Source organism: Salvelinus sp. IW2-2015, linkage group LG7 (assembly GCF_002910315.2).
Source record: "Salvelinus sp. IW2-2015 linkage group LG7, ASM291031v2, whole genome shotgun sequence".
Taxonomy (NCBI): Eukaryota; Metazoa; Chordata; class Actinopteri; order Salmoniformes; family Salmonidae; genus Salvelinus; species Salvelinus sp. IW2-2015.
The window spans coordinates 11119158-11145355 of NC_036847.1; the positions used below are offsets into that span (position 1 = coordinate 11119158).

Below are 26198 nucleotides of genomic sequence, written 5' to 3' on the forward strand. Positions count from 1 at the left end.
AAGATCCTGGCTTGCATTTTTGAAGCATGTAGCAATGCTAGTGGAAATGGCTTGTATCCCTTTAAAATCTGAGCACGTGTGGTGTTATCCAATGTTGGCTTAATTCCTTTTTTACCACGTGCACAATGTTGTCAGCATGATTCCTAACTGAAGGCCCAGGGAGAGATTTACTCAGAAGTATGAAGCATCGTTACAGCCTGGGATCCTCCCAGTTCAACTCATCCAGGCTTACGTCTCTGGGTAAAACACTTATTTCTGACAGCCGAAAGCCAATGACCTTTGAGGCGTGTTACCTTGGAGAACAGTCCGAAACAAGCCAACTTGCTAATGATGCAGTAGGCCTCAGGTGGGCGAGCGCCGTTGCCGTGGGGCTAGACGAGAACAATGGAGAAACAAGAGAGAGAGAGACAGATAATGGGCATGGCATTCACCGCACTATAAATAATCTCAAGTGAAAACCCAAAGTGAAACATACCAGTAGCCTCCTACAGTATCCGTTCCTTCTGCTGCCGTCGATCTCAGTCAAGACAAATGAGAATGTCTCACTAGAGGGAGCGAGTGAGAGAGAAAGTAAGTCTATTGGTAGCTTTAAGACATCAACATTGGAATGACTCAACAATACACCCATCTTTCCAAATTGATGGTGATCCTTCATATTAGATGCAGTGTTACCTGTGGTACTCTGTTAGGGGGGCCCAGTTGATGCCCTCAGGGAAACAAAAGAGTGTGATGGCCTTCAGGGTCTTTTCCTCCTCCTCTCTTTGGAATCTCACCATCCCATCCCTCTGAGAAAGAGTGCGAGAAAGCAAGAGAGAGAGATTAACAGAGGGAGAGAGGGAAAGAGAGGGCAACAGAGAAATGGAGAGAAAGACCAATATATTTGTCAGATGGATGTAACCTGGGCTCTTTCTCAATTAATCTTTATTCAATTCCTCTCTCCTTGCCTCAAAAAGCAAGAAGGTCCTAGGGGAGAGACCTTAGACCTTCTCCTCCAATACAGTTGAGGAGGAGGCGAGGAGATGGGAAGCGAGGAATCGCGTAAAGGCACATTTAAATAGAGCCCAATTACATCCCTCTGACAAAGATCTCTCCATTTACAGGAAGACGTCATGTGATGTTGAAACGTCAGTATATCTAATGGAATAAAGCCTGGAATTTAAAAAAATCTTAATAATCTTCCGTGCTGAAGGCCTACCTGAATTCTTCTCTCCTACCTCCCTCTGACTATTCAATGACTTCCCTTGCGCTTTTCATTTCTTATCCACATTTTTCTTCTTTATCCCTTTTGGGAGACATGCAGAGTTTCTACTAACTAGCGGACTCACTTTGGGGAACTGGTAGGTGATCTGTGGCTCGTAGGCCCCCTCTTTGGATTTCTTGAGGCTGACCACAACCAAGTACTCAAAGAAGTACTGCCCACTCATGTAGCGCTGCTCCCTGGCTGGGGTGTCCACCGGAGCTGGCTCCAAAGACTCCTGAAGGGGTGGCTCCTTCATCACCCCTGTCGGGACAACAGAGTGTTGAGGCAGAGGCTTCCTAATAACATATAGTAAAATCAAAGGCTTATGGTCTGGGTAGCTCAGCTGATTAGACCATGGTGCCAGCAGCGACAAGGCAGCAGGTCCTACCCCGTACCGGACACATTACATCTTACTGATCATTTGATTTGAGTACTTTTCAATAAATCTCGGTTGAAAGAAATATTTGAAAATACAATATCCACTTGAGGGTGAAAACAAACAATCCTTTTGAATATCTCTCCCTTCCCCCCTTGCTTTCTATCTCTTCCACTGTGCTTCCTAGGCAGCAGCAGATATACAGTATCAGTTACAATAGGAAAAGTATTGCTGCTCATTGCCTGAGGGAGAATCCCAGGAATGTGGCCAATAAGAATGCTATCTGGTTTGTTTGTTACTTTTCCAACACGGAATATTGAATGGAACTCAAGTCATGTGCTGGTGCTGACAACCTCAAATCAAAAAACACAATGGCTGAGATTTGCAAAACTCAATACAGGTCGACTGACAAATACCTGTGCTGCCGTTGCACCATACAATGTGATTCCAGCCATAAGGATTTGTGTGAATATAACAACAGCTATGATAGGTGTATGTTTTTCCAACAACGTATACAATTATATTAAAAATGTATATTACATGTATTACCACTATGAATTGAAAATACTTATCATTACTAGCCAGAAGACACTTATTATTCTGAGATGCATAAATAACACGCATGTATTATAAGTATTATTGAGAACAACCACATACCAGCAGAGTGAAAACAGGCGCAACAGACACCATGCTAAAATTAAAAAAATGGAATGTTTCTAAGTATATGAGCAGCAACCTGTTTTAAAAGATTCTTGTCAAGTGGTTTCTGAGATGTGAAATGATGACGCATTTAGTTCTTAATCTACTTATTCGTGTCTAGAAACTAAGGACAAGCCCATCCCCCACCAACCTCTGCCACATGGTGTGTTTACAGTTGGGTAAACCCTACAGCAGTTTGACAGAGGACCTGCTGAACAGCAAACACCAAAGATAAATATTGGCTAATCTTTTCTCTCCTCAGGGTTGTATGAAAATGTCTCTTGTTTTTTTTCCATTGCTCCTTAGAAATAATAGTAGAGCCGGGCTGCCCAGACAAGTTCTTTATGCTGCACTGCCGCACACACTCACAAACTCAGTCTCTCTCTCACACGGACACACACACACAAAAGAATCGTTCTGTGACTCAGCCTACTGTGACAGGTTTTTACCTCCAACTGCTTTTACCATGGCAACAGTCCCTGTGTAAGGCATGACTAACCCATTACACTCCACATTTAATGTACAGTACCAGTCAAAAGTTGACACCTACTCATTCAAGGGTTTCTCTTTATTTGTACTATTTTCTACATTGTAGAATAATAGTGAAGCCATCCAAACTATGAAATACACATATGGAATCATATAGTAACCAAAAAAGTATTAAACAAATCAAAATATATTTTACATTTTTCAAAGTAGCCACCCTTTGCCTTGATGACAGCTTTGCGCATTCTCTCAATCAGCTTCATGAGGAATGCTTTTCCAACAGTCTTGAAGAAGTTCCCACATATGCTGAGCACTTGTTGGCTGCTTTTCCTTCACTCTGCAGTCCAGTGATAAAGCTAAGCTAAACAAATGCATTACTGGGTCTGCAATAACTTACAGGTAATTGGCACAACTGGAAAACCAAATCAATCATAACTAGGGCTGTGGCAGTTATGAAATTGTCAGCCGGTGATTGTCAAGCAAATAACTGCCAGTCTCATGGTAATTGACCGTTAATTAACAAACACATTTAGCATCTCTTGGCCTCCACGCATAGTCTACTCGCCACTGACGCAGACCTTAAAAAGTTTAACAAATTCATTGAATATACTGTAGCCTACATCATCACAATGAACCCATTATTTTAGACAGGTCTAAAGAAACATGATGTGAAGAAAATGTAGTCTATTTCAGAAGAACAGAATAACATACTCTGAGTTGTCCTTATGTTAGGCCCTGATATGGTTATACCATTTGCCTGTGGGCTACATTAGTTCATTTAGCAGACAAGATTTGCTTAAAATTCTGTGGCATTATTTTAATTATTTTAGAGTATAAAGAATACAATTGAACATAGCTGAATAAAATCGAAAGGATATTTTCTCCAAACGATTTCCAAGGTAGTGCACGTGGCTACTCTGTGTTGAGCAGTTAACAAAGAAACAGGTTCTCCTATATGCTTCATTTAGAGTTATGTATGCAACTTTAGTTGATTTTTAATACAGTCTGCATGATGCGACTAATGATGATTTGAAAAAATGTGCATGACAGGCATGAGCTCTGATTTGTTTCTTGTGCAGGCTGCACACACTTCATCAGTCTCTCATTCACAATTTGACAAGCACTTGATAATATTCTCACCAGCCCTCGAATTTCCCAGCGGCATCCGCCTTGTGTGGCCGTAATGCCCCCAAAAGAATCCATGCCTTTTGCGGCCAAAGTGGCCGTTGTGCCCTTGGGCTGAATATAATAATTATAAATTCCCTTCTCCTGGCTGCCATGCACCAAAGAACCTCTCACTCACATGGCTCTCTCAGATATCTCAATTCTTATTAGCCAATGCCTGTCACGTGACCAGGTCCTTCTCACAGGCATCTCAGCTAAGAAGTAGGCTACAAGTGAAGACAAAGACATCGGGGACGCAACTGCGTGCATCCCTCTTATCAAATTCCGAGGTGCATATTGAAGATGTTAGATGGACTGTCCACATTTAGCCTACTTTTTGTCAGCCAACAAGATGAGTAGGCCTAATGAACAGCAAAAGCACTAGTCTGTGTCAATCTACTACCCCCCATAGTTAAAAAGTTTACCTATTCTATTGGTCAACTTGTCCTTCTGTGCAATAAATATATATTCCAAACCTACTCTGGGACAGTTGTGGGATGCGATAGATCCCAAATTAATACAACCACTCACATCAAAAACATTTTTTAAAGCAAATGAGGCTGATGTACTAGATCAGAACGTTTAGCTTAAAATGTTGATAAACTATTAGCCTATTTCTTCACATTATAAGTGCAGCAGTGCGCACACGGCTGTAGGCTATAAGCGCAAATGTTCCAAAATGGAATCAATTAGAGGGAATACACTGTTCTCAAAAGTGACCGCAAATGCGATTATGCATGTAATGCTTTATTATAAAAAAGGTGCCTTTTTTTTATTTTTTTTATCTTGCCCAAACTTAAAACTCACCTGCTGCCTATGTATGCCAATTAGGCTCTACACTGGTTGTAAAGCGGATTAATGTGCTTATTTTAAGAAGTTATTTGGACACTTTAGTTGTGAATGATGCCCAGCGTGTTTGTATCACAAGTGATAATACATCATTCACAAGTGATAGGCTAATATTGTCACCCATCAGACTACTCTTAAATTGAATGTATTTACATGTACTAAATAATATATGTGTGAAATTAGTTTTGATTAAGAATGGACCATTATCATGCACCTGTCTAGGAACAGGGGCATTGGGGGAAAAATCTATGCACTTAAATAGCGAATGGAGGACACTTTTCCCGTGGTTCATTTCCATGCCAGCCAGGTAGGCTATACTCCTGTTGTAAAGCGAAGCAATGTGCTTATTATTAGGAAAGTTGATAAAGTAGGCCTAGCCTATAGAAAGCTGATGGGATCCTCCTTTTTAATTTAGGTTTTCTCATGCAATTCTCATGAAGTGTTTGATTTGATTTTCCAAAACATTTGCATTGATGTCAGAGTGATCAGAGGGACAATAGAGTACAAGGCAATTAAGCAAGTTTGGTGGGCTACTAATGACCATCAGTAGCATCAGAGCTTGGAAAATCCTAGTTACCGTAACTAAACGGTCAAACGGAATTTGACTGCGGTCAAGCGGAATTTGACTGCGGTCAAGCGGAATTTGACTGCGGTCAAGCGGAATTTGACTGCGATCAACACCATTGACTTGCACCAGCCTATCCATTATCATTCAGTGTCACACTTGTCAAATATCTAATTTGCTTTGGAGTTAGGCAAACCTGTTGGTCCGGTCTAAAAAAAATGACACCTAGCTAGACAGAGTGTAAGGTGAGGCCATTACCTCTGCTAATACTACATCCATCCAATCATTTCAGATCTACTGTACACAAATGCCTATGCCCTAGGTGGGTAGAGGTTATTTCTGGACAGGGCCTTGGTTTTGGTAAATTAGGAAGTATTGTGTGTGAAATAGGAAGTACTTAATGAAAAAACAAGAAGTGTTTCTAAGTAACAAAGCGTTTCTGTGGAGCCTTATATAGGGATGTTAATGGTTAACCGTGAATTGGTTACTGGAAATACATTTGACCAGTCATGCTTATCAGTCTGTAGGTTCATTTGCATAATTTTGTGGAATTAAATTGGCGCGTGTGTATTAGTCATTAGTCCTCATGGATTTTATTTATCACACTCGCACAGCATACACAGCCTAGTTTGAGGAGCGGAATATGCTACCACCTGTCAGACAGCGTGAGAGCAGTTCCTCAAAAAGATGGTACTGTAGTGAAACGTGCTTTTGTTAACCTAGACATTGCACAACAAATAACCTAAATGCAATTGTGTGTTAAACTGTTTTGATGGCCATGATTAAAAAGTGCTACTATTTTTATTTCTCAATCTCAACTCGTAATTAAAGCGTGCTTCCCATTCGCCATTCGAGTGAATAGGCTATAGTCAACCGTAGGCAGGCGATCAGCGCGCCACCCACCACTTTGCAATGTGAGTTTGAGGCAGTATAATTGTCTGAAACCTGAACCTTTTACCTTCCATCAAATAATGAAGCATGTCTTACCTTGCTTCAAAGTAGCCTAGCCAAAATCCAACCATAGAAACATGGTGGCAATTATTTTCAATTAACTTCCTCATGCCACTAAGCAGCATTTCTCTATTGTTATATTGGTTTTCATATCAACTTTTTCGTTGTCTAGAAGCCAAAGGCACAGTCCTAGTCATATTAGCAACCCTTCCTAGTTGTTGCTATATGATCCCCCCTCTTTCTACATTTCAGAGATTTTTCTTCTCTGTCACATAGGAATCCGCTCGTATTAGGTGCGCTGTTTAGAACAGTGTTTCCCAATTGTATTTTGGCAAATGTTTGAAAATGACGTTTTATTAGCTGCTTCGTTACAGGAGTTTTATTTTCAATAATAAGATTGCTAATATGTGGCACGTCCAATTGTCTAGGGGCCCAAAAGTAAATAGAATTTGCCAAAATTATATAATTAAGCTACTCCCGTCTATACAGAAATAAATGAAATAATTCAAAATTAATTACACCAGAGAACATGATTTAGGCATAGAGGATCATTAGCTTCTTTTAAGAAATAGCTGTGGTTTGTTTTAAATCACAAGCCCATAGACTTCAGTTGGGAAGTGCGCAATATTGGAAGCAGAAAATATCAGAGCAGATTGTTGCGGCAGGCAGTGAAACGGATCTAAAATAGTGCTAGGCCTCAGTGGCGGTTCTAGACCATTTCAACTGGGGGTGGCCAAGCTGGGGCCAGTTGTACTGTTAGAGGGGCCAGTTACATTAGACGTTATTGTTGTCATCGTTTTCTTCACTGCATTGCAGGCATTAGCAGGCAAAATACCATGTTTATAATCATCATCGTTGCCACTGTCTAATAACGGATGTAAAAAAAGAACGATAGCAAAAATGTGTTATGTAAAAATTATTTCATACTCCACATTTAGGGGGGCCACAAGGGGGTCCAAAATTGTCACAGGGGCACTGCCCTCCCCAGAACCGCCACTGCTAGGCCTATCGAAATATTTCAAAATACAATCGCTGGAAAAATACATACGAGAAAAGACAAAGGAACAACTCTAATATGTATTTAGTTATCAAAATTCAACTCCCAAAGTGAACAATAGCGGCCTATTGCCTATGTTATTGGCACTATCGGAGAGCATTGCGCATATATATCCATGGTGAGTGCGCATACTCACTGTCTTTATCATTGGGTGAGTCAACGCCACTGGAAAGTTATTTTAGGACAATATAATTTGGACGTCATATTGAACAATGTGTATCTCACCTTTTCGTGGGCCTAGATTAGATGGTTGCATTCAAGACAAGGTCGTTTTTATTGATGTCAGTTTGTCATTGTCAGCAGAGTAGGCTACCTTGTCATGTAAAGTGTCGTAGAATTGCATGAAATGTGTTTTTTTTAAAGGCAGATCTTCCTAAAATATGTTCCTCTACCTGGGGCTGTGCAAAGGGGAAAAAACGCATTGTTCAGAACACATTTTTTGCGAACAGTGATTGAGTTATATTATAGGCTAATCCTAATTTATGACTATCCAATCTAGTTATCACGTTAGGAATATTAGTTGTTTTACATTAGTCTGCAAATGTGATGATAGATGCATCCAATGCTCATGGGCCAATCCTAATTTCTGATTATCCAATATATTTATCACTTTAGGAATATTTGTTTTTTTACATTAGTCTGCAAATGTGATGATAGATGCATCCAATGCTCATTGGCTAAAGGTGATGTTTTCAGTGAAAAGATAGCTTCCCTAAATTTAAAATGTTGTTCTATGGGCTTGCTATTGTTGCACGTTTCCATTAAGCTCCTAATGAAAAATGTCAATTCCTTGTATAGTATTTTCTGTTAGGCAGGTCATTTGACTGTAGATTTTTTTTGTTGCTATTTGTTGACCATTTAATAAGGGTCGGTTAGTCGGCAGCAAAATGTAACGCATTTTTTCATCCCTAGCCTTATACTCACGGTCTTTGTCATGTTTGCCCCGGAATGAGGACCACATGGTGCTTAGCCTCTTGATGGCACCTCCCTCACTCTTCTCATCCTCGCTGGGTTGGACGGTACCTAGAAGGGACCACAGGACCAACAGATCATTAGTACCTCCTACACAAGGATCCCGTTCATTAGGCAGCAAATGAAACGATATGGACTGTGCTCCTCTGACCTAATAGCTTAGTCATCAGCTAACTAATCTAGGCTCAAATAGCAAAAATCCTCATGGACAATAGGGTCTGAGCCCAGTGATTTGGCATTAACATTGCATCCAAAAATGTGCAAAACTAAATTTATCCTGAACACTAACTCTCCCAACTTTGGTCACTACAATACTAACGCACTAACATAATGCCCTGGACCAGAGCTAGGGCACAGACTGGTATGTTGAGTTCAGGCTGCACGCCCACATACCATATGAAATGCAAAGATACCATCTGAGACACACGAACATCCACTTTGAGATTCGCAGACCAGCCGGTAGAAACCCGCATAATCTGCAGCTAGATGCTTCTCTCCACAGGTTCCTCCAGAGTTATCATTACGTCATCTCTAATGTGTGTATTTTGCCCTGACGTCCCACTTTTGAACACACTGCTAGAGCTATAGGTAAAGTCACAATTAAAAAGGTGTACCGTGCCCAATGGGGCTACTCACTGAGGTCAAATGACAGGGCGTCTTTCTCTTTCCCATTGGCGGCGCTTTGAGGTTGCTCACCTGGACAGGAGAAAAGACACGCAGGTCAAAACACAACTCAAGCAGGTAGTTCTGTGAATGCTGTGAAACTGGGTTGCCATAATGTTTCCACAACATCAGATGTTCTACGTTATTTCAATACGGATCATAGATACTGATCCAACACCACTACCTTCGGAAGAAATAGACGTTGGCTTACTGCCAAAATTACCATATGGTTTGCCATTTCATGTGTCTAGTCACACAATAGGCATTAACTAGTGTATATGTGTGTGTAACAGCTAAACCAGTAATGGACACTAGTGCCACAGCCAGCCAACTGACTGAACAAGTGCCACATTTCACTTCCATGCTTGCTCATCATTATGGGTCGCAGATCAGCACTGTGGAAACACAAGGTCAAAAACATGCACACCTCAGCTAAATAACAAGTAGCTAAGTAGCTTTCAGTTATGCATTTGCTCTCGTCAGCGACTTGGGCTACTTTTCCACAGTAGTGGTGCTTGGGTAAAATCACTGGGGAAGCCAAGCCAGGAAAGAAAAGCCATACCCATTGACTTTTTTCACTTTACAGCCTTATTCTAAAATGTATTTAAAAAATCCTCAGCAATCTACACACAATAACCCATAATGAAAAACTGAACAGGTTTTTCTACATTTTTGCAATTTTACTACAAATAAAACAGAATAAAACAGAAAAAACGTATTTTACCATAAGTATTCAGACCCTTTGCCATGAGACTCAAAATTGAGCTCAGGTGCATCCTGTTTCCATTGATCATCATTGAGATGTTTCTACAACTTGATTGGAGTCCACTTGTGGTAAATTAATTTGATTGGACATGATTTGGAAAGGCACACACCTGTCTATATAAGGTCCTACAGTTGACAGTGCATGCAGAGCAAAAGTCTTGGAACCACCAAGACTCTTCCTAGAGCTGACCGCCTGGTCAAACTGAGAAATCGGGGGAGAAGGGCCTTGGTCAGGAAGGCGATCAAGAGCCTGATAGTCACTCTGACAGAGCTCCTCTGTGGAGATGGGAGAACCTTCCAGAAGGACAACCATCTCTGCAGCACTCCCCCAATTCAGCCTTTATGGTAGAGTGGCCAGACGGAAGCCACTCCTCAGTAAAAGGCACATGACAGCCAGCTTGGAGTTTGCTAAAGGGCACCAAAAGGACTCAGACCATGAGAAACAAGATTCTTTGGTCTGATGAAACCAAGATTGAACTCTTTGGCCTGAATGCCAAGGGTCACGTGTGGAGGAAACTTGTACAATCCCTACGGTGAAGTATGGTGGTGGCAGCATCATGCTGTGGTGATGTTTTTCAGTGGCTGGGACTGGGAGACTAGTCAGGATCGAGGTAAAGATACACAGAGCAAAGTACAGAGAGATCCTTCATGAAAACCTGCTCCAGAGCGCTTAGGACCTCAGACTGGGTTGAAGGTTCACCTTCCAACATGACAACGACCCTAAGCACACAGCCAAGACAACGCAGGAGTGGCTTCGGGACAAGTCTCTGAATGTCCATGAGCGGCTTAGCCAGAGCCTGGAAGTCCATAAAACATATTGCATGTAACAAACAGTCAAGCAAGTTAATTTGGTCAAGCAAAACATTTTTCGGACTATTGATTTAGAACCACGAGTTACCACAAGTCAAAGAAAATAGCCTCTGCCTCCACTATTCCAGCACCATTTCATCATCTAATCACCTATTCTTAGTCTAATACAGTGACAACTAAAAGATACCAAAAACGATTTAGTCAATTTAGCGTAAGCTAAATATGATGTGGCTGTCCATGGTACTGATTTAACTGTGTGTATGTGTGCGCAAGTATAAAAAACATGACTCACCCTATTTGTAGAGAAATGCCAATGTCAGCCTCCTCTTTCATGTTGCCTAAACGGTTTATGACTCTGTTATATATGCTTTAAATGTTTGTTGTCCTAGGCTACCTGGCTAAAATGCTTGATCGCTAGCCTAACTTCCTTTCAGTGGCAACAATGCGCCAGGCCAGCTAGTTAACATTAGCCTACTACATCTAACTACATGTTGAACTTTTAACCTCTCAGGCCATATAAATAAACTTCCAGTAATTTATTGGGTAAAACACCAACATTTTGGCATCACTGTGCCTTCTTCAGGGTGGTTGGATCAGAATAGCCATTATAATTATTGGCCAGTACGGAGAAGTAAAAACACAAGTCCAAATCCCTATCTCCATCCATGGCAAATTTAGGAAAAGGGCGATTTTAGCTAGCTAGCCACAGGAGGACAATGACACAACGAGATGTAACAATTAAAATTCTGTAAATTACGTTTGGCTTCAAATGTGATGTGATTGGTGTGACGCCAAATACGAACTGCCTTCCCGTGACACTTTTTTTGGTGCGCAAGGACCATTCACAGCTGAGCTCACTCAGTTGAGCTATTATTTTAGATTTTTTTTTTATCAAGGGAGGCCAAATGCTCACTGGCTTCCTTTGAATTCAATGCTACGGGCAACAGCAATGTCATACACTTTTTGACCAGACAGCATAGATGGGCTACACAAAGACAGAGGGGTGCTGTTTTGTTTGCTTGGATGCTTTCTCCGGTGAGATACATTCAGCCTATTGAAGGACATTTATGAAACACAGAGATGAAAGATAAGTTATTTTGCATGTTTTTTCCCTTGGTCATTTTTTGAGGGAAGCCTGGCTTCCCTTGGCATCCACGAATACATGCCACTGCTTTTCCAACCACCAAATGAATACCGTAACTATCTTTCCTAGTTCCTGAGCTGCCAAAAGAAAGATGTAAACAAACGCTGTCTTTTAGAGGCTCGTGCTCTAATTCCTAAACCTACCACAGCTCCTATGTTTATCCTTACTGATCTAAGTTCAACAGTCTCAGTATGATCACAAATGTTTTAACACGCAGAAAGAGTGTTACCTAACATTACCTAATCATTACCACATACCTACTCAACAGATTTTTACCAGAACACCAACCGTTTCTCGCCAACTTACACCTCTTCTCACAGTTATTCAAATGGCTCTCTTGCTAGCTGCACTGCAGAAACATTTACTAGGCACATCATTTGGACCTGACACAGTATGATAAGATCTGTGTGGATCTAAACAAAAATTGCTGGGAAACATGACAATTGGGAAATTACTTTTTACCTATATTTGCTTTTTTCTGTCCAGCAATTGGATGTGGTCCAACCACCTTTTTCTACATATTTATTTACCACCAATTTCAAAGTTCACTACAGGAAACACACTTGGACCTCCAAGGAGGTTTTTCATTCAGACCTAAACACTGAACAAATACTGACCTTAGTTTAAAAAAAACTAAAATTGCACACCAAACTCCATTAGTCAACTAATCACCAAGCCCTTCAGTATTTGAATCAGATGGGCTAGTTCAGGAATTCATAAAATAAGTGGAACTGGCTGGGTTACTTGAAAAGAGGGTTGGGAAACACTGCATTAGAAGAATATATGAACAGCAAGGCTTACATAGTGTGTAGGTGTAACAGCCATTCTCCATCACAGGGCGTGCTGCCTGCCCCTCAGGCTATATAACATGTCACAACAACATCTCTGGCAGCCAGCAAGCCTCAACTCCATCCAAAGAGGGATAGGTAACTTTATTCTGGCATGACTCTCACTCCCTCTTTCTCTCAAACTCACTCTCTGCTTCCCTAAACCTTTACCTGAATGTAATCTATTAAAGTATTATTGCACTTGAGATATGACCAAAATAGTTCGCTAAAGTCCATGCTTCATGGTTTTGGTCCTGCGGGTTCAAAAATGTACACCAAAACAGTCTTCTCGTCTCTAATTTATTTGTGTGTCAACAGCCACATTCCAGTCCCTAATGTGTGCAGTCAGCTGTTAAAGGTCCCCGTAAAGCCATACTAGTCGACCAACTGCAATTTATTTGAAAGGTGCAATGGCCTTCAAAGGGAGGGATCATCTGTAGCATGGGCAGTGGTGGAAGAAGTACCCAATTGTCACCCAGTAACATACTACTTGAGTAAAAGTCTAAAAGTATTTGGTTTTAAATATACTTAAGTATCAAAAGTAAATGTAATTGCTAAAATATACTCAAGTATCAAAAGAAAAAGTATATCCTTTCACATTCCTTATATTAAGCAAACCAGATGGCACCATTTTCTTGTTTTTTAAATGTATAGATAGCCAGGGGCACACTCCAACATAATTTACAAACGAAGCATTTGTGTTTAGTGAGTCAGTCAGATCAGGCAGTACGGATGAGCAGGGATGTTCGCTTGATAAGTGTGTGAATTGGACCATTTTCCTGTCCTGCTATGCATTCGAAATGTAACGAGTACTTTTTGGTATCAGGGAAAATGTATGGGGTAAAAAGTACCTTCTTTTCTTTAGGAATGTAGTGGAGTAAAAGTTGTCAAAAATATAAATTGTAAAGTGCAGATACCCCAAAAATCAACCTTATTAGTACTTTCAAGTATTTTTACTTAAGTACTTTACACCACTGAGCATGGGTTACTAAATCAAGATAAAAAACTAGCAGGGCTACAAATAGAACAATATAGTTGAGACATATCACAAGTGAGGTGGAAACATATGGAATGCATGTTTCAACAAGGAAGTGATTTACAATGTTAGAAAGAAGAACCCCGTAAATGTATTTCTTCACTCTAGTCTGAACAGTTTTAGGCTATACCAAAATGTGGACAGCCAGAGCCTGGCGCGGAAAACATGCCTTAATCCAGGGATGGAATATGTCGCTGTACTCCTAATTATTCCGAAATGATGAAGGGTAAATCGAGATGATTGGAATACTGATAGTTTTTTTAATTAAACTGGACGTTTCCATCAGCATGCTAGGCTAGCTAATGCTATTACAGCCCATTTGATTCCAAGCGACGCCTAATGTTGGGGTGAGTAGCTACAGGAAGTGTTGTTGAATCCAATGGGTTGCTTTAACATTAGCTAGCCTAATGACAAAAACAGCAGTTTAATTAAAAATGTGCAGTATTTCAATCTTCTCCATGTATAATTTTGGATAATGGTATAATTAGAGGAGTACAGGCCCCTCACACATCGATGGATAGAGGTACATTTCCCAAGGCCTTCTCATGCCAGATCTTGCAGTGTCCTGATCATGTGGGAAGGTGCAATAATGGTGCTTTCAATCCATTTGGGAACTCAGCTCGGGAAAATCATGACGTCAAGTCAAATCATGACGTCAGTGATGTTCAGGTTGGAAAGTCGAAACTCTAGAAAGATGACCGAGTTCCCGACTTGAAATTCATAGTTGGATGGCCGTTCAAAGCGATTTTCCCAGTCAGTGCTCGTTTTTTCCCAAGTTCCCAGTTGTCTTGAACGCACTGAAGTCGAAGATTTCCGAGGTCCCAGTTGTTTTGAACGCGGCATTATAGGCTACTCAGCCCAGTTTCATGCGTAGTGGCCACACCATGTTAAGTCAACAGAAAAGCTGTTCAGGTTATTTGCCTCGCTTAACAAGAGTATTGTCATTGAAAAGCATTTTCCCACGGCAAATAAACTTTTAGGCCGAAAATGACACAGCTACAATGTTGCGTTAGCCTATCACTTGTTGGCACCCGTGGAGTCGGACCGCGAGTTGTGACTTCATTGAAACAGCTTTTACAGTTGATGTAAACTACTTACATTTTTAAGACTATACATTAGGTTGATGTAATGATAGTCTACTCACTCCATCTCTGCTTCATATGTTTTAGTTCATGTGTTTTTCGAATCCTCCTCTTCACCGCATCTCCACTCATAGCTCTCACAGGCTTAACACTCAATGTTATCTTATTTCCCTGGATCGTTTCCTCAGACTATTTGTTTTATCGACCTCATTCGGTTTGTAGCGTAAGGAGAGTACACAACGCATGCTGTTCACGGGTTGGCTTCGCTGGAAGTCGAGCTGCACTGTAACTGTGCGCATGCGCGCGCCTATGTTTTAGCAATTGTCACCCTTTTCCCTTCACGTGGATGTGCTTCATCGGATACAATTACGCGCTACCAATGTGTATAACTATTCATTTGATAGTAACTGTAGAATTACAGGTCATTGCATCTCGTGAGTCAAGAAGACAATAGTAAAAATATAGCTGCGAGCAGCAATGAACGGGGTTCACAGGATGACAGGAAGGACACAAGATCAGTTGGATAACAAAGCAAGCACTCTATCATGTAAGAACTATCTTACATTATGTGCAATCAGTGATGGCATTATTAGAATATTAAAGTATTTTTAGCATTAGCATATGTACAGTGTCGCCATATTTGAATGCTGCAACAATCTTTTCTCAAAACCATGAAAGACGATGTAATGAGTCTAAATACAAATTCTGAAGTGAATCTGACTTATGGTTCAAGAGGAGAAGATGATTGCAGATGAAGAATGAGTTATTTATAGTTTCCTTGTTTTTTGACACAATACCAAATGTACCTTAAGGACATCCATGATAGCGATGACAAGTTTCAAGTTGATAGGCCACTCTTTAGTGGATTTACAGTGGTTTAAATGGACACATAAAATCAGACTTTGGATTTGTCAATAACTCAGCCAACACAAACTAAGTTAAAACTTCTTTGGGATAGGGGGGCGGTATTTTCACGTCCGGATGAAAAGCGTGCCCAAAGTAAACTGCCTGTTTCTCAGGCCCAGAAGCTAGGATATGCATATAATTGGTAGATTTAGATAGAAAACACTCTAAAGTTTCTAAAACTGTTAAAATCATGTCTGTGAGTATAACAGAACGTATTTGGCAGGCGAAACCCCGAGGACAAACCATCCAGGAATTTATTTTTTGAGATGACTGTGTTTTCAATTGGGTTTCTATGGGATACTAGATTTATGAGGCCTCTGTTTGCAGTTCCTATGGCTTCCACTAGATGTCAACAGTCTTTAGAAATTGGTTGATGTTTTTCCTTTGAGAAATTAAGAAGTAGCCCTTTCCTTTCTGRGWGTMRAGCCWAGTGKACTKTTTTGTTTGGGGYGCGCGACCTGGAACTCGCTCCACTTTCATTTTATCCGCTATTGAACGCAGTATAATCTGTCTTAAATTTTATCGATTATTTACGTTTTAAAATACCTAAAGTTGGATTAGGAAAGTTGTTTGAAATGTTTGGACAAAGTTTACAGGTAACTTATTAGATAATTTGTAGTCATGTTGGGCGAGTTGGAACCGGTGTTTTTCTGAATCAAACGCGCCAAATAAATTGACATTTTGGGGATATAACGAAGGAATTAATCGAACAAAAGGACCATTTGTGATGTTTCTGGGACATATTGGAGTGCCAACAGAAGAAGATCTTGAAAGGTAAGGCATGAATTATTTGAGTTATTTCTGAGTTTTGTGTCGCGCCTGGCTGGTTGAAAAATGTTTGTCATGCATTTGTATGATGGGTCGCTGTCCAGATAATCGCATGGTTTGCTTTCGCCGTAAAGCCTTTTTAAAATCTGACACGCTGACTGGATTAACAAGAAGTTAAGCTTCATTTTGGTGTATGGTACTTGTGATTTTATGAAAGTTAAATATTTCTAACAATTTTATTTGAATTTGGCGCTCTGCCATTTCACCGAATGTTGTCGAATCGATCCCGCTAACGGGATTTGATCCATAAGAAGTTTTTAAGACATGTACCATGCTGTAATTTGGTCCTATGGTTCATGAGAAGAAGATTTTTTAAGTATTTTTTTTCTTCATATTAGTATATGTGCTAATATGAATCTACTGATATAGTGTGGCCATCTTTGAATGCAGTAACACTATTTTCTCAAACTCTTTAGGGACTATTGTGATGATACAACATTTGGACTGAATCTGACTTTTAGTCCATGAGAATAATATTTTTTATGATTATTTTAAGCATTAGCATTACATAATCCAAAAAGTGAATTGTTAATAGTTTCCTTATTTTATAAGACATCAAATGCCAAACCTAACATGGTTCATCATGGTAATGTCTTTGATGACCCTAAACAGTTTGAAATTGATAGGCCATTATGCAGTGGAATTACAAAGGACTTACATGGACACGTAAAATCTGATTTCCTGATTTATAAGTAACTCAGCCATCTCTTAACCAATCCACTTGGAGATATTTGGACATATGGTTCATGAGAAGACGTTTTTCAAAAAGTTAAATACAGACGAAAATCAATACAGACGAAAATCTATCCTGACAGACCTTATTAAGTCCCATTAAGGCAAATTTGGCCAGCATGAGGAAAGATATCTACAAACATAGTTTGAGTCTCTAGGTCAAACGGGGCGCGGATATGAGGGTTTAAGTGAGACTGCTTATAACAGCGCCACCTATAGGACGATCAGTGACATTATTTTTGACCAAGTTACGCATGGCCTCTAGTTTTTGTGTGCCAAATTAGAACAAAAGTTACCAATATATGCGTGAGTTTGTATTTGGACCTGCTGCCAAAGCAGCAGCTACTCTTCCTGGGGTCCAGCAAAATTAAGGCAGTTTATTCAATTTTAAAACATTACAGTACATTCACAGATTTCACAACACACTGTGTGCCCTCAGGCCCCTACTCCACCACTACCACATATATACAGTACACAATCCGTGTGTGTGTGTGTGTGTGTGTGTGTGTGTGTGTGTGTGTGTGTGTGTGTGTGTGTGTGTCGTGTGTGTGTTGTGTGTGTGTGTGTGTGTGTGTGTGTGTGTGTGTGTGTGTGTGTGTGTGTGTGTGTGTGTTGTGTGCGTGTGTGTGTGCGCATGTTGTGCCATTTGTGTTGCTTCACAGTCCCCGCTGTTCCATAAGGTGTTTTTTAATCTGTTTTTTAAATCAAATTTTACTGCTTGCGTCAGTTACTTGATGTGGAATAGAGTTCCATGTAGTCATGGCTCTATGTAGTACTGTGTGCCTCCCATAGTCTGTTCTTGGGGACTGTGAAGAGACCTCTTGTGGCATGTCTTGTGGGGAATGCATGGGTGTCCGAGCTGTGTGCCAGTAGTTCAAACAGACAGCTCGGTGCATTCAATATGTCAATACCTCTCATAAATAAAAGTAGTGATGAAGTCAATCTCTCCTCCACTTTCAGCCAGGAGAGATTGACATGCATATTATTAATATTAGCTCTCTGTGTACATCCAAGGGCCAGCCGTGCTGCCCTGTTCTGAGCCAATTGCAAAGTCCTTTTTTGTTGCACCTGATCACACGACTGAACAGTAGTCCAGGTGCAACAAAACTAGGGCCTGTAGGACCTGCCTTGTTGATAATGTTGTTAAGAAGGCAGAACATCGCTTTATTATAGACAGACTTCTCCCCATCTTAGCTACTACTGCATCAATATATTTTGACCATGACAGTTTACAATCTAGTGTTACTCCAAGCAGTGTTGTCACCTCAACTTGCTTAATTTCCACATTATTTATTACAAGATTTAGTTGAGGTTTAGGGTTTTGTTCCAAATACAATGCTTGTAGTTTTAGAAATATTTAGGGCTAACTTATTCCTTGCCACCCACTCTGAAACTAACTGCAGCTCTTTGTTGAGTGTTGCAGTCATTTCAGTCGCTGTAGTAGCTGACGTGTATAGTGTTGAGTCATTCGCATACATAGAAACTCTGGCTCTACTCAGTCAGTGGCATGTCGTTAGTAAAAATTGAAAAAAGCAATGGGCCTAAACAGCTAACCTGGGGAATTCCCGATTCTAACTGGATTATATTTGACAGGGTTCCATTAAAGAACACCCTCTGTGTTTTGTTAGACAAGTAACTCTTTATCCACATTATAGCAGGGGGTGTAAAGCCATAACACATACGTTTTTCCAGCAGTAGACTATGATCAATAATGTGAAAAGGTGCACTGAAGTCTAAAAAGACAGCCCCCACAATCATTTTATCATCAATTTCTCTCAGCCAATCATCAGTCATTTGGGTAAGTGCTGTGCTTGTTGAGTGTCCTTCCCTATAAGCATGCTGAAATTCTGTTGTCAATTTGTTTACTGTAAAATAGCATTGTATCTGGTCAAACACAATTTTTTTCCAGAAGTTTACTAAGGGTTGTTAACAGGCTGACTAGTCGGCTATTTGAGCCAGTAAAGGGGGCTTTACTATTCTTGGGTAGCGGAATGAGTTAGTTGACATTGTCAAGAAAAAAAATATTCTAAGAATAAAAATAGGTTTCATGTGAAGCCCTAATAAAATGGGTATATGTGCGGAGCCTCATGCTGGGATGTTATCTAAGATTTCGGGCGCGTTTCTCTTTCCAGGCATTGCTGAAACATGCCAAATCTTACAACGCCTGGATAGGTATTTTACATATCAGCTAACCACATGTTGGTCACGTTCCCCTGCTTAGATGTGGAATGCATCAACCAATGGTTGACGTTGGGCACCAGATTGCTATAACATATGTGGTTAGCTGTTAAGTAAAATACTTATCCAGACGTTGTAAGATATGGTATGAGTCAGCAAAGTCTGAGCAGGGGAGCACGACCCATATGTTATAGCAATCTGGTGCTCGATGGCACAGTCGATGACGTGGCATTGGTTGATGCATGCAACGTCTGAATAGGGGAACGTGACCCTCATCATGTTAGCTGTTTGTCTTGCACATGCCTTTTTATGAGGGGATTCACTATTTTGAAAATTCGAACATATATTTTATGGAAAACTGTTCTGGATTACTGTTCGATTTGAGCAGGGCGCACCTCCCTCACCGGTTTGGCCCCAGTCATGTGATGGGCCAAAACCCAGTGCAACCCGGGCCAGTTTAATCAAATCCCCTCTATGCATTTACAGGTGTGCTTCTCCTACTCAGGTAAACAATGATTAATCATCAAGCATATGACCTTAAGTGCGAATTATTCATAATTCAAGAAATTACACTGTTGTTTTCTTTTAAAGAAAAGTAGACAAAACATATTTCATCCCTATTCTTTAAGTTTTCTTCCTTGAATAGCCTAATATTACTGGTTCACAGCCATAAATAAAGTGACACTTCTTGTTTTCAGTACAGTTATGTAGGCCTACTAGTGCACATAAAAACAGTGAATTATGACTGAATTGCAAGTGAGAGGAAGTTGAGGAACACACCAACATGAGGTCTCCAAACTCATTCTTAGATGTTACCAACTTGTATTTTGAACTTTTATTTTGGTAGTAGCTTGTATTTTGGTAGCAGCCTACATGATCAAATGCCACAAATAGTTCCATAATGATGGTACTCACCATGAATTGCCCTCTCTCCATCTCCTCTTTTTAACGCAAGATCCTACATGCACAAGCTATCCTATACACATGTCCTATACACTTATTCTATACAGATTAGCGATGTGACATTATTCAACACATACAGTGAAGCATCATCCTGGACTTCCTGCACAGCAAGCGGTACCGATGCAGTCTGGAACCAACAGGACCCTGACCAGCTTCTACCCCCAAGCCATAAGACTGCTAAATAGTTTGCCCCCGTAGCTATTGGTAAACTATTTAACTATTTGCATTGACCCTTTAAGCACTAACTCTTTTGACTCATCACATACTCTGCTGTTACCGTTTGTTATCTGTCCGGTTGCCTATCACGTTATCCCTACCTATATGTCCATATCTACATCAATTACCTCGTACCCCTACAGATCAACTCGGTACTGGTACCCTGTGTATATAGCCAAGTTATCGTTACTCATGGTGTATTTATTCCTTGTGTTATTATGTTTTTCTATTATTTCTTTTTTTCTCTCTCTGCATTGTTGGGAAGGGCCAGTAAGTAAGCATTTCACTGTCAGTCTATACCTGTTGTTTATGAAGCATGTGACAGATAACATTTGCTTTGATTTGATCATAGCATCCATGATGTTGAGAATAGTTAGGTGAATAGTAAGGTATGTTTACTCTTTAACCGGTCAGCCATTGGCCTCAGCTGGACCAGATGGGTGGGTCCTCCTGAGGCGCCCGTCACAGGAGCATCAACCTCCTCCCTCTCCTCTAGAACCCTCTCTAGAAGAAGAAGAACCACAACAACAACAATTCATCCTTTACTTGCATGTTCGGTATAACACTGTTCATGTTCAGAGAGAGAAGGAGAAAGAGAGAGCGATGGTAGATGTTTAGTTGACGGCCACTCACCGTTTCTTGAGGCCTCGCGCACCGAGGAGTAGAACTGCAGCCCTCTCCGTCTAAATCCAGTCTCTTGGCCATCTGTTAGCGGTTTACCTTGGATTGACATTAAGCATCAAGAAGTTTTACTTCAACCTCTTTTGGAATTACACCAAACTTCTGTGATGTACATGTATATGAAGGAATGTTTAATCACAGTTTCGAAAAATGGACAGTAATGATGAATGTTTATACAAGTACTGTATGTATCAACTTAGCTAAAATAATATTATAATAAATTAATAAATATTATTTAATAAATTATTACACTGACACACCGTCAAGACAGTTAAAAATTATTTTTGTCAAGGCAAGTGCCATCTGCCTGTTGAACACCTGGGCCAGTGAATAGCAGAATGACATGGATGCTCACGTTTGGAATAAAAAGAGGAAAAGCTCCAGCTTCTTCTCTGAGGCCTCTCTCCCTCCATCCTAGCTCTCTTTGTCTGGAAGAGAGGGGGAGAAATAGTTTAGATTTTTTTTTTAAGGAATAAAATTAATTGAAAGGAATGACTCAAATGTCAACATCCAAACTTTAACTACTTAAGATTGTTTGCATTTATAATTTTTTGGTTGTTGATTTTAGTCTGAGATACCGTCCCTGAATGTCATAGCAGCATCACACCTGGACCTCAAGCACCTGATTCCCTGTCTCGTGAAGGTCATCCCTGTGTCACTACTATCCAGTATTCATGCTCTCCCATCCGTCTGCCTGTCAGTTTCCGTAATGTACCAGAGACACAGGCTGTATGTGCACATCATGGGTCTGGATGGGAATGCATCTAGCTAGACTATTTATAGCTGACCAAAATGACAGGACATGGAATGCCCCATGGGAAATCTCCCTGATGATACAACCCCACAGTGTTGGGAGGGGACGCTAACGTTATGGCCTTGTTGTAGTCTCTAGACAGACGGGTTGCCTCCCCCGATGTTCCGGCTTACATGTCTTTTTATGTTCCGGGGTCAGTTGGGACAGAGAGGATGAGTCGGAAATGTGATGTGCGTTACCGGTGACGTCACTGCCGTATCCGCTTGTTCCCCTAGCTAAACATGAGCACCGCATTTTAAACCCGTTTCAACCAAACTCGTGATTTGTTGAGAGTTGTCTGCAAAATGTTTTCTCCTTTTGAAATGAGAATCTGACATCGTCCCAAGACCTTGTGCCATTGTCTAGCTTACGTTGGTCCAAGGTCTGGGATTTCCAAAACTAGCGTGGTTGTGGAAACATTGTAGGAATGTTGTGTGCTGTAGCTTAAGAATGACAGTTTGGGTTCCACTACCACTTTTTTCATTGAACATGGTGTAGTATGCCCTGTGATGGTAATGGATTATTTAGTGGCCCAGTAGGCCTATATAACATCATAAACAAGTGGACAGAGTCTTCAGTGTCTTTTCCTAATCTTTGTCATAATGTGATAATTTCAAGATTCTGAATTGAGGGCTAAATCGGAGGCTAATAGAGTGTGAATTCCAACACACAAACCCTTCACTTCAATGATAGATCCAGGTCTATTTTTACTGACACCTAAGTCAAAACAATAACTATACTGAACAAAAATATAAACTCAAAAAGGTCACATTTTTTACTGAGTTACAGTTTATATAAGGAAATCAGTCAATTGAAATATTTGAATTAGCCCCTAATCTATGGATTTCACATGACTGGGAGGGCATATGCCCACCTACTGGGGAGCTAGGCTCGGCCAATCAGAATGAGTTTTTCCCCACAAACTGGCTTCATTACAGACAGAAATGCTCCTCAGTTTCATCGGCTGTCTGGGTGGTTGGTCTCAGACGATCCCGTAGGTGAAAAGCCAGATGTGGAGTTTCTGGGCTGGCAGGGTTACACGTGGTCTGCGTTTGTGAGGCCGGTAGGACGTACTGCCAAATTCACAAACATTATGTTGGAGGTGGCTTACGGTAGAGAAATTCTATTCAATTTTCTGGCAACAGCTCTGGTGCACATTCCTGCAGTCAGCATGGTAATTGAACGCTCCCTCACAACTTGAGACATCTGTGGCATTGTGTTGTGCGACAAAACTGCACATTTTAGAGTGGCCTTTATTGTCTCCAGCACAAGGTGCACATGTGTAATGATCATGCTGTTTAATCAGCTTCTTGATATGTCACACCTGTCAAGTGGATGGATTAGCTTGGCAAAGGACAAACAGGGATGTAAACAAATTTGTGCACACAATTTGAGAGAAATAAGCTTTTTGTGCATATTTCAGTTCATAAAACATGGGACCAAAACTTTACATGTTGCGTTTTCATTTTTGTTCAGTATGGAATCTGCATCCGTGTTCTTCTGAGTTATAGAGAGAATTGCTCCTAACAGTCCATTCTAGATTTGGGTCATGCCGTCCTCTTGGGATCCCCTGTCCAGTGAAATGTGACTGTGTGTACGACAAGGACCACCCCTCTTCGCAAGAGCAAACACTAAGGGGGTATTTTAAGCCTCTGGGAACTCGGGGGCTGGGCATTGTGTGTCTGAACTGTCAGTGACTGGATTGGCCTGTACACATTCGCCCACCCTGGGGCTCTCTGTCCACTGTTCACTTTGAATCTAACCAGTAGCCTACTGTAGGTACTGCACCTATTCCCAGACTCAATATTTGGGTCGATTCCAGATTGTGTGAAATTAACTTTGGTCAGATTCTGTGTCCTGTTCTCATACACACTACCCTCCTTCTAAAAGCAGAGTTAACCAGAGTTCACCAACTGACAAGCCCCTACTAGTCCCAGTGTCGATGTCATTCATTATCCCAATAACAGGTTACTAAGTAACCTGCTTTTTCACCCACTGAAGTGTATTAGGGCAAATAAAATATCTGACTTGGTGTTAACTCTCTCTCTCTCTTTTACATAATCTCCTAAGTAATGGTAGTTGCTGGTAATCTGACTGAAGATTAGGTTCGAAAGCTTATCTAAACAAACCTGACATATTGTGCGCTTACCGTATGCTGCAGCTTGTGGTTGTGTAATGTTAGGACACTAGGAAAGAAGACACACATCTAACATAATATTGTTCTGTCATGTATTATTTTATTATTACCTACCTTTTTATTGTATTATTTGATCGTATGTGTTCATAAAATGCTTACATGCAACAAGCTAACTCAGTTGAGCTAACAATGAATTAAGTCTATATATTGGCTTTTACAGTGGCTGCAATGTAGTACAGTATTGCTCTTTGCTGTATATAGTGAGTTGTTCACTGCGCCGAAGACGTGGTAGTTGATTAAGGCAGCCCTCCGCACCTCTCTAATTCAGAGGGATTGGGTTAAATGCGGAAGACACATTTCAGTTGAATGCATTCAGTTGTACAACTGACTAGGTATCCCCCTTTCCCTTTCCCATCAGCATTGCAGAGTGTGACCCAAACCTATGGAGGGCACTGAAACACAAGCACAGCCTTGTGTTTCAGTCACAACCACCTGTGGCACAAATAGTCCTTTTTGAATAAAGCATATGGATAAAATGTACTCAAATAAGAGTGTATTTATGGCAAGTCTGATGTCTTGATTTCGTTTTGACAAGAGGAAGTCACCAAACACAGTGGTTGTGCTGTTACCACTAACCACAGGAAGTAAAAGTAAAATTGTTTTTGTTTGATAGCACCAGCATCCTGTCAAGTAGATCACACATTTCTCCTCCCTTACCATCATGTGATGTTTATTGACGGGAAATTGTGAGATATCAAAATATTTTAAATGTGCCTCTTACACAACTATTGAGATGATTCTAAAGAAATCTGCTATGGCAAAAATGATCTAGGTTTGATAAAAACAGAATACACAATACACTTTCTCTTGATCTAATAACCCCCCGCAAACTGTGCAATAGTTTACACACTTAGTGATTATTTTCAGGTTTTTGTTCTCTTTCTCTATCAGGTATTTATCTTACATTTACAGTGTATTTACCAATATCCATTTAGCTTTACTTTGCCTGGTGCAACATTATTTCCGTGCCTCTAATCATAGGCCTAGGCCAGAATCCCACAGGTAACGCTGCGTAGTGCAACCTTGAACTCAACACACGTAGAACACAGTTGAAATGGGTCAGACCGACTAACATACCAGTACTCACCAAGGTGCAATCTCTTGCCCAATCAGAATCAACCTGTAGGTAAATCCACTGATCGTGTCCTCAAATTGTGGTTGATAGAACAATCCACTGCGTGGTTCGGTTTGTAGGTATAACTAAGCAGTTCACCTCTAACCAGGCAGACACCACTGCTAGAGGAAATGGCAGCGGACCATTCTGTCAAGTTGAAGTCCCCATAACTTTCTCTCACTCTCTCTCAATTCTGTCCTTCCTTACCTCTTTACTTTCAACCTATATTTTTTATTTCCTTTATTTTTATTTCACTTTGAAGTCTTTTGTTCGTACTCTCCTTGTCTCTGTATGTTTAGCAGTTCCAAAGGTTGCTGGTGCACTACACTATGAGGAAGTGTGCATGTTGACAGTGTGTACAATGCACGCCTCAGTTAGCAGAAACAGACTTTACACTTTAACCCAGGCCCAGGGGAATTTCCTCTTTCGATATTAGTTGTGATTATTGCACATGCATCTGTATGCATTAATACATAGACAGGTGTGTATCATGTATCACCAATCTCTCAGTTTCACCCCTTATCCTCCCTTCGCAGGATATTGTCGACAACCAAGTAATGGTGCTGAATGTTGCTATCCCTTTCTCTAACCTAATCATTTCTGACACACCTTTGCCTATCCATTTGACACATAGCACTCTACTGTATGGGACGTTATGTCGGCCAGCTAAATAGGGTTACTTTATTTTTGCAAAATGGGCAACAACATGAATGTGAAATGGATTACAACATGAATGCAGAATGTCCTTCATGAACATTTAGGTCAATGGTAAGCTACAGGAAGTAGCTGTAGACAAACTAAACTGCACCGCGTACTGGTTCTCTTCTATATGAGAGTGTTACGATTTGTTATCTCAGCATGTTGTTGTTGTGTTCCTTCTACTGTATATGACAAGATCAATGTC

At 40.6% G+C, this 26198-nt stretch overlaps 1 protein-coding gene across 2 annotated transcripts in view; it reads right to left on the bottom strand.

Moving 5' to 3' along the window:
* The window catches only part of LOC111966378 (DENN domain-containing protein 2D), a 34449-nt gene extending 8811 nt beyond the window's left edge, over nucleotides 1-25638 (bottom strand). The window contains exons 1-10 of one of the 2 annotated variants that reach the window (XM_023990965.3): nucleotides 25268-25638; nucleotides 21546-21618; nucleotides 21143-21229; nucleotides 20909-21013; nucleotides 8996-9055; nucleotides 8312-8410; nucleotides 1326-1501; nucleotides 673-785; nucleotides 476-545; nucleotides 294-371 (exon numbers count right to left, since the gene is read on the bottom strand). In XM_023990965.3, coding sequence (XP_023846733.1) covers nucleotides 294-371; nucleotides 476-545; nucleotides 673-785; nucleotides 1326-1501; nucleotides 8312-8410; nucleotides 8996-9055; nucleotides 20909-21013; nucleotides 21143-21229; nucleotides 21546-21603 — 846 coding nt within the window. In that variant the 5' untranslated portion in view covers nucleotides 21604-21618; nucleotides 25268-25638. Of the gene's footprint in view, nucleotides 1-293; nucleotides 372-475; nucleotides 546-672; nucleotides 786-1325; nucleotides 1502-8311; nucleotides 8411-8995; nucleotides 9056-14748; nucleotides 14932-20908; nucleotides 21014-21142; nucleotides 21230-21545; nucleotides 21619-25267 lie in introns of those variants that run through there. The other variant, XM_023990966.2, reaches the window with a different exon arrangement.
* Nucleotides 25639-26198: the final 560 nt, after the last annotated feature.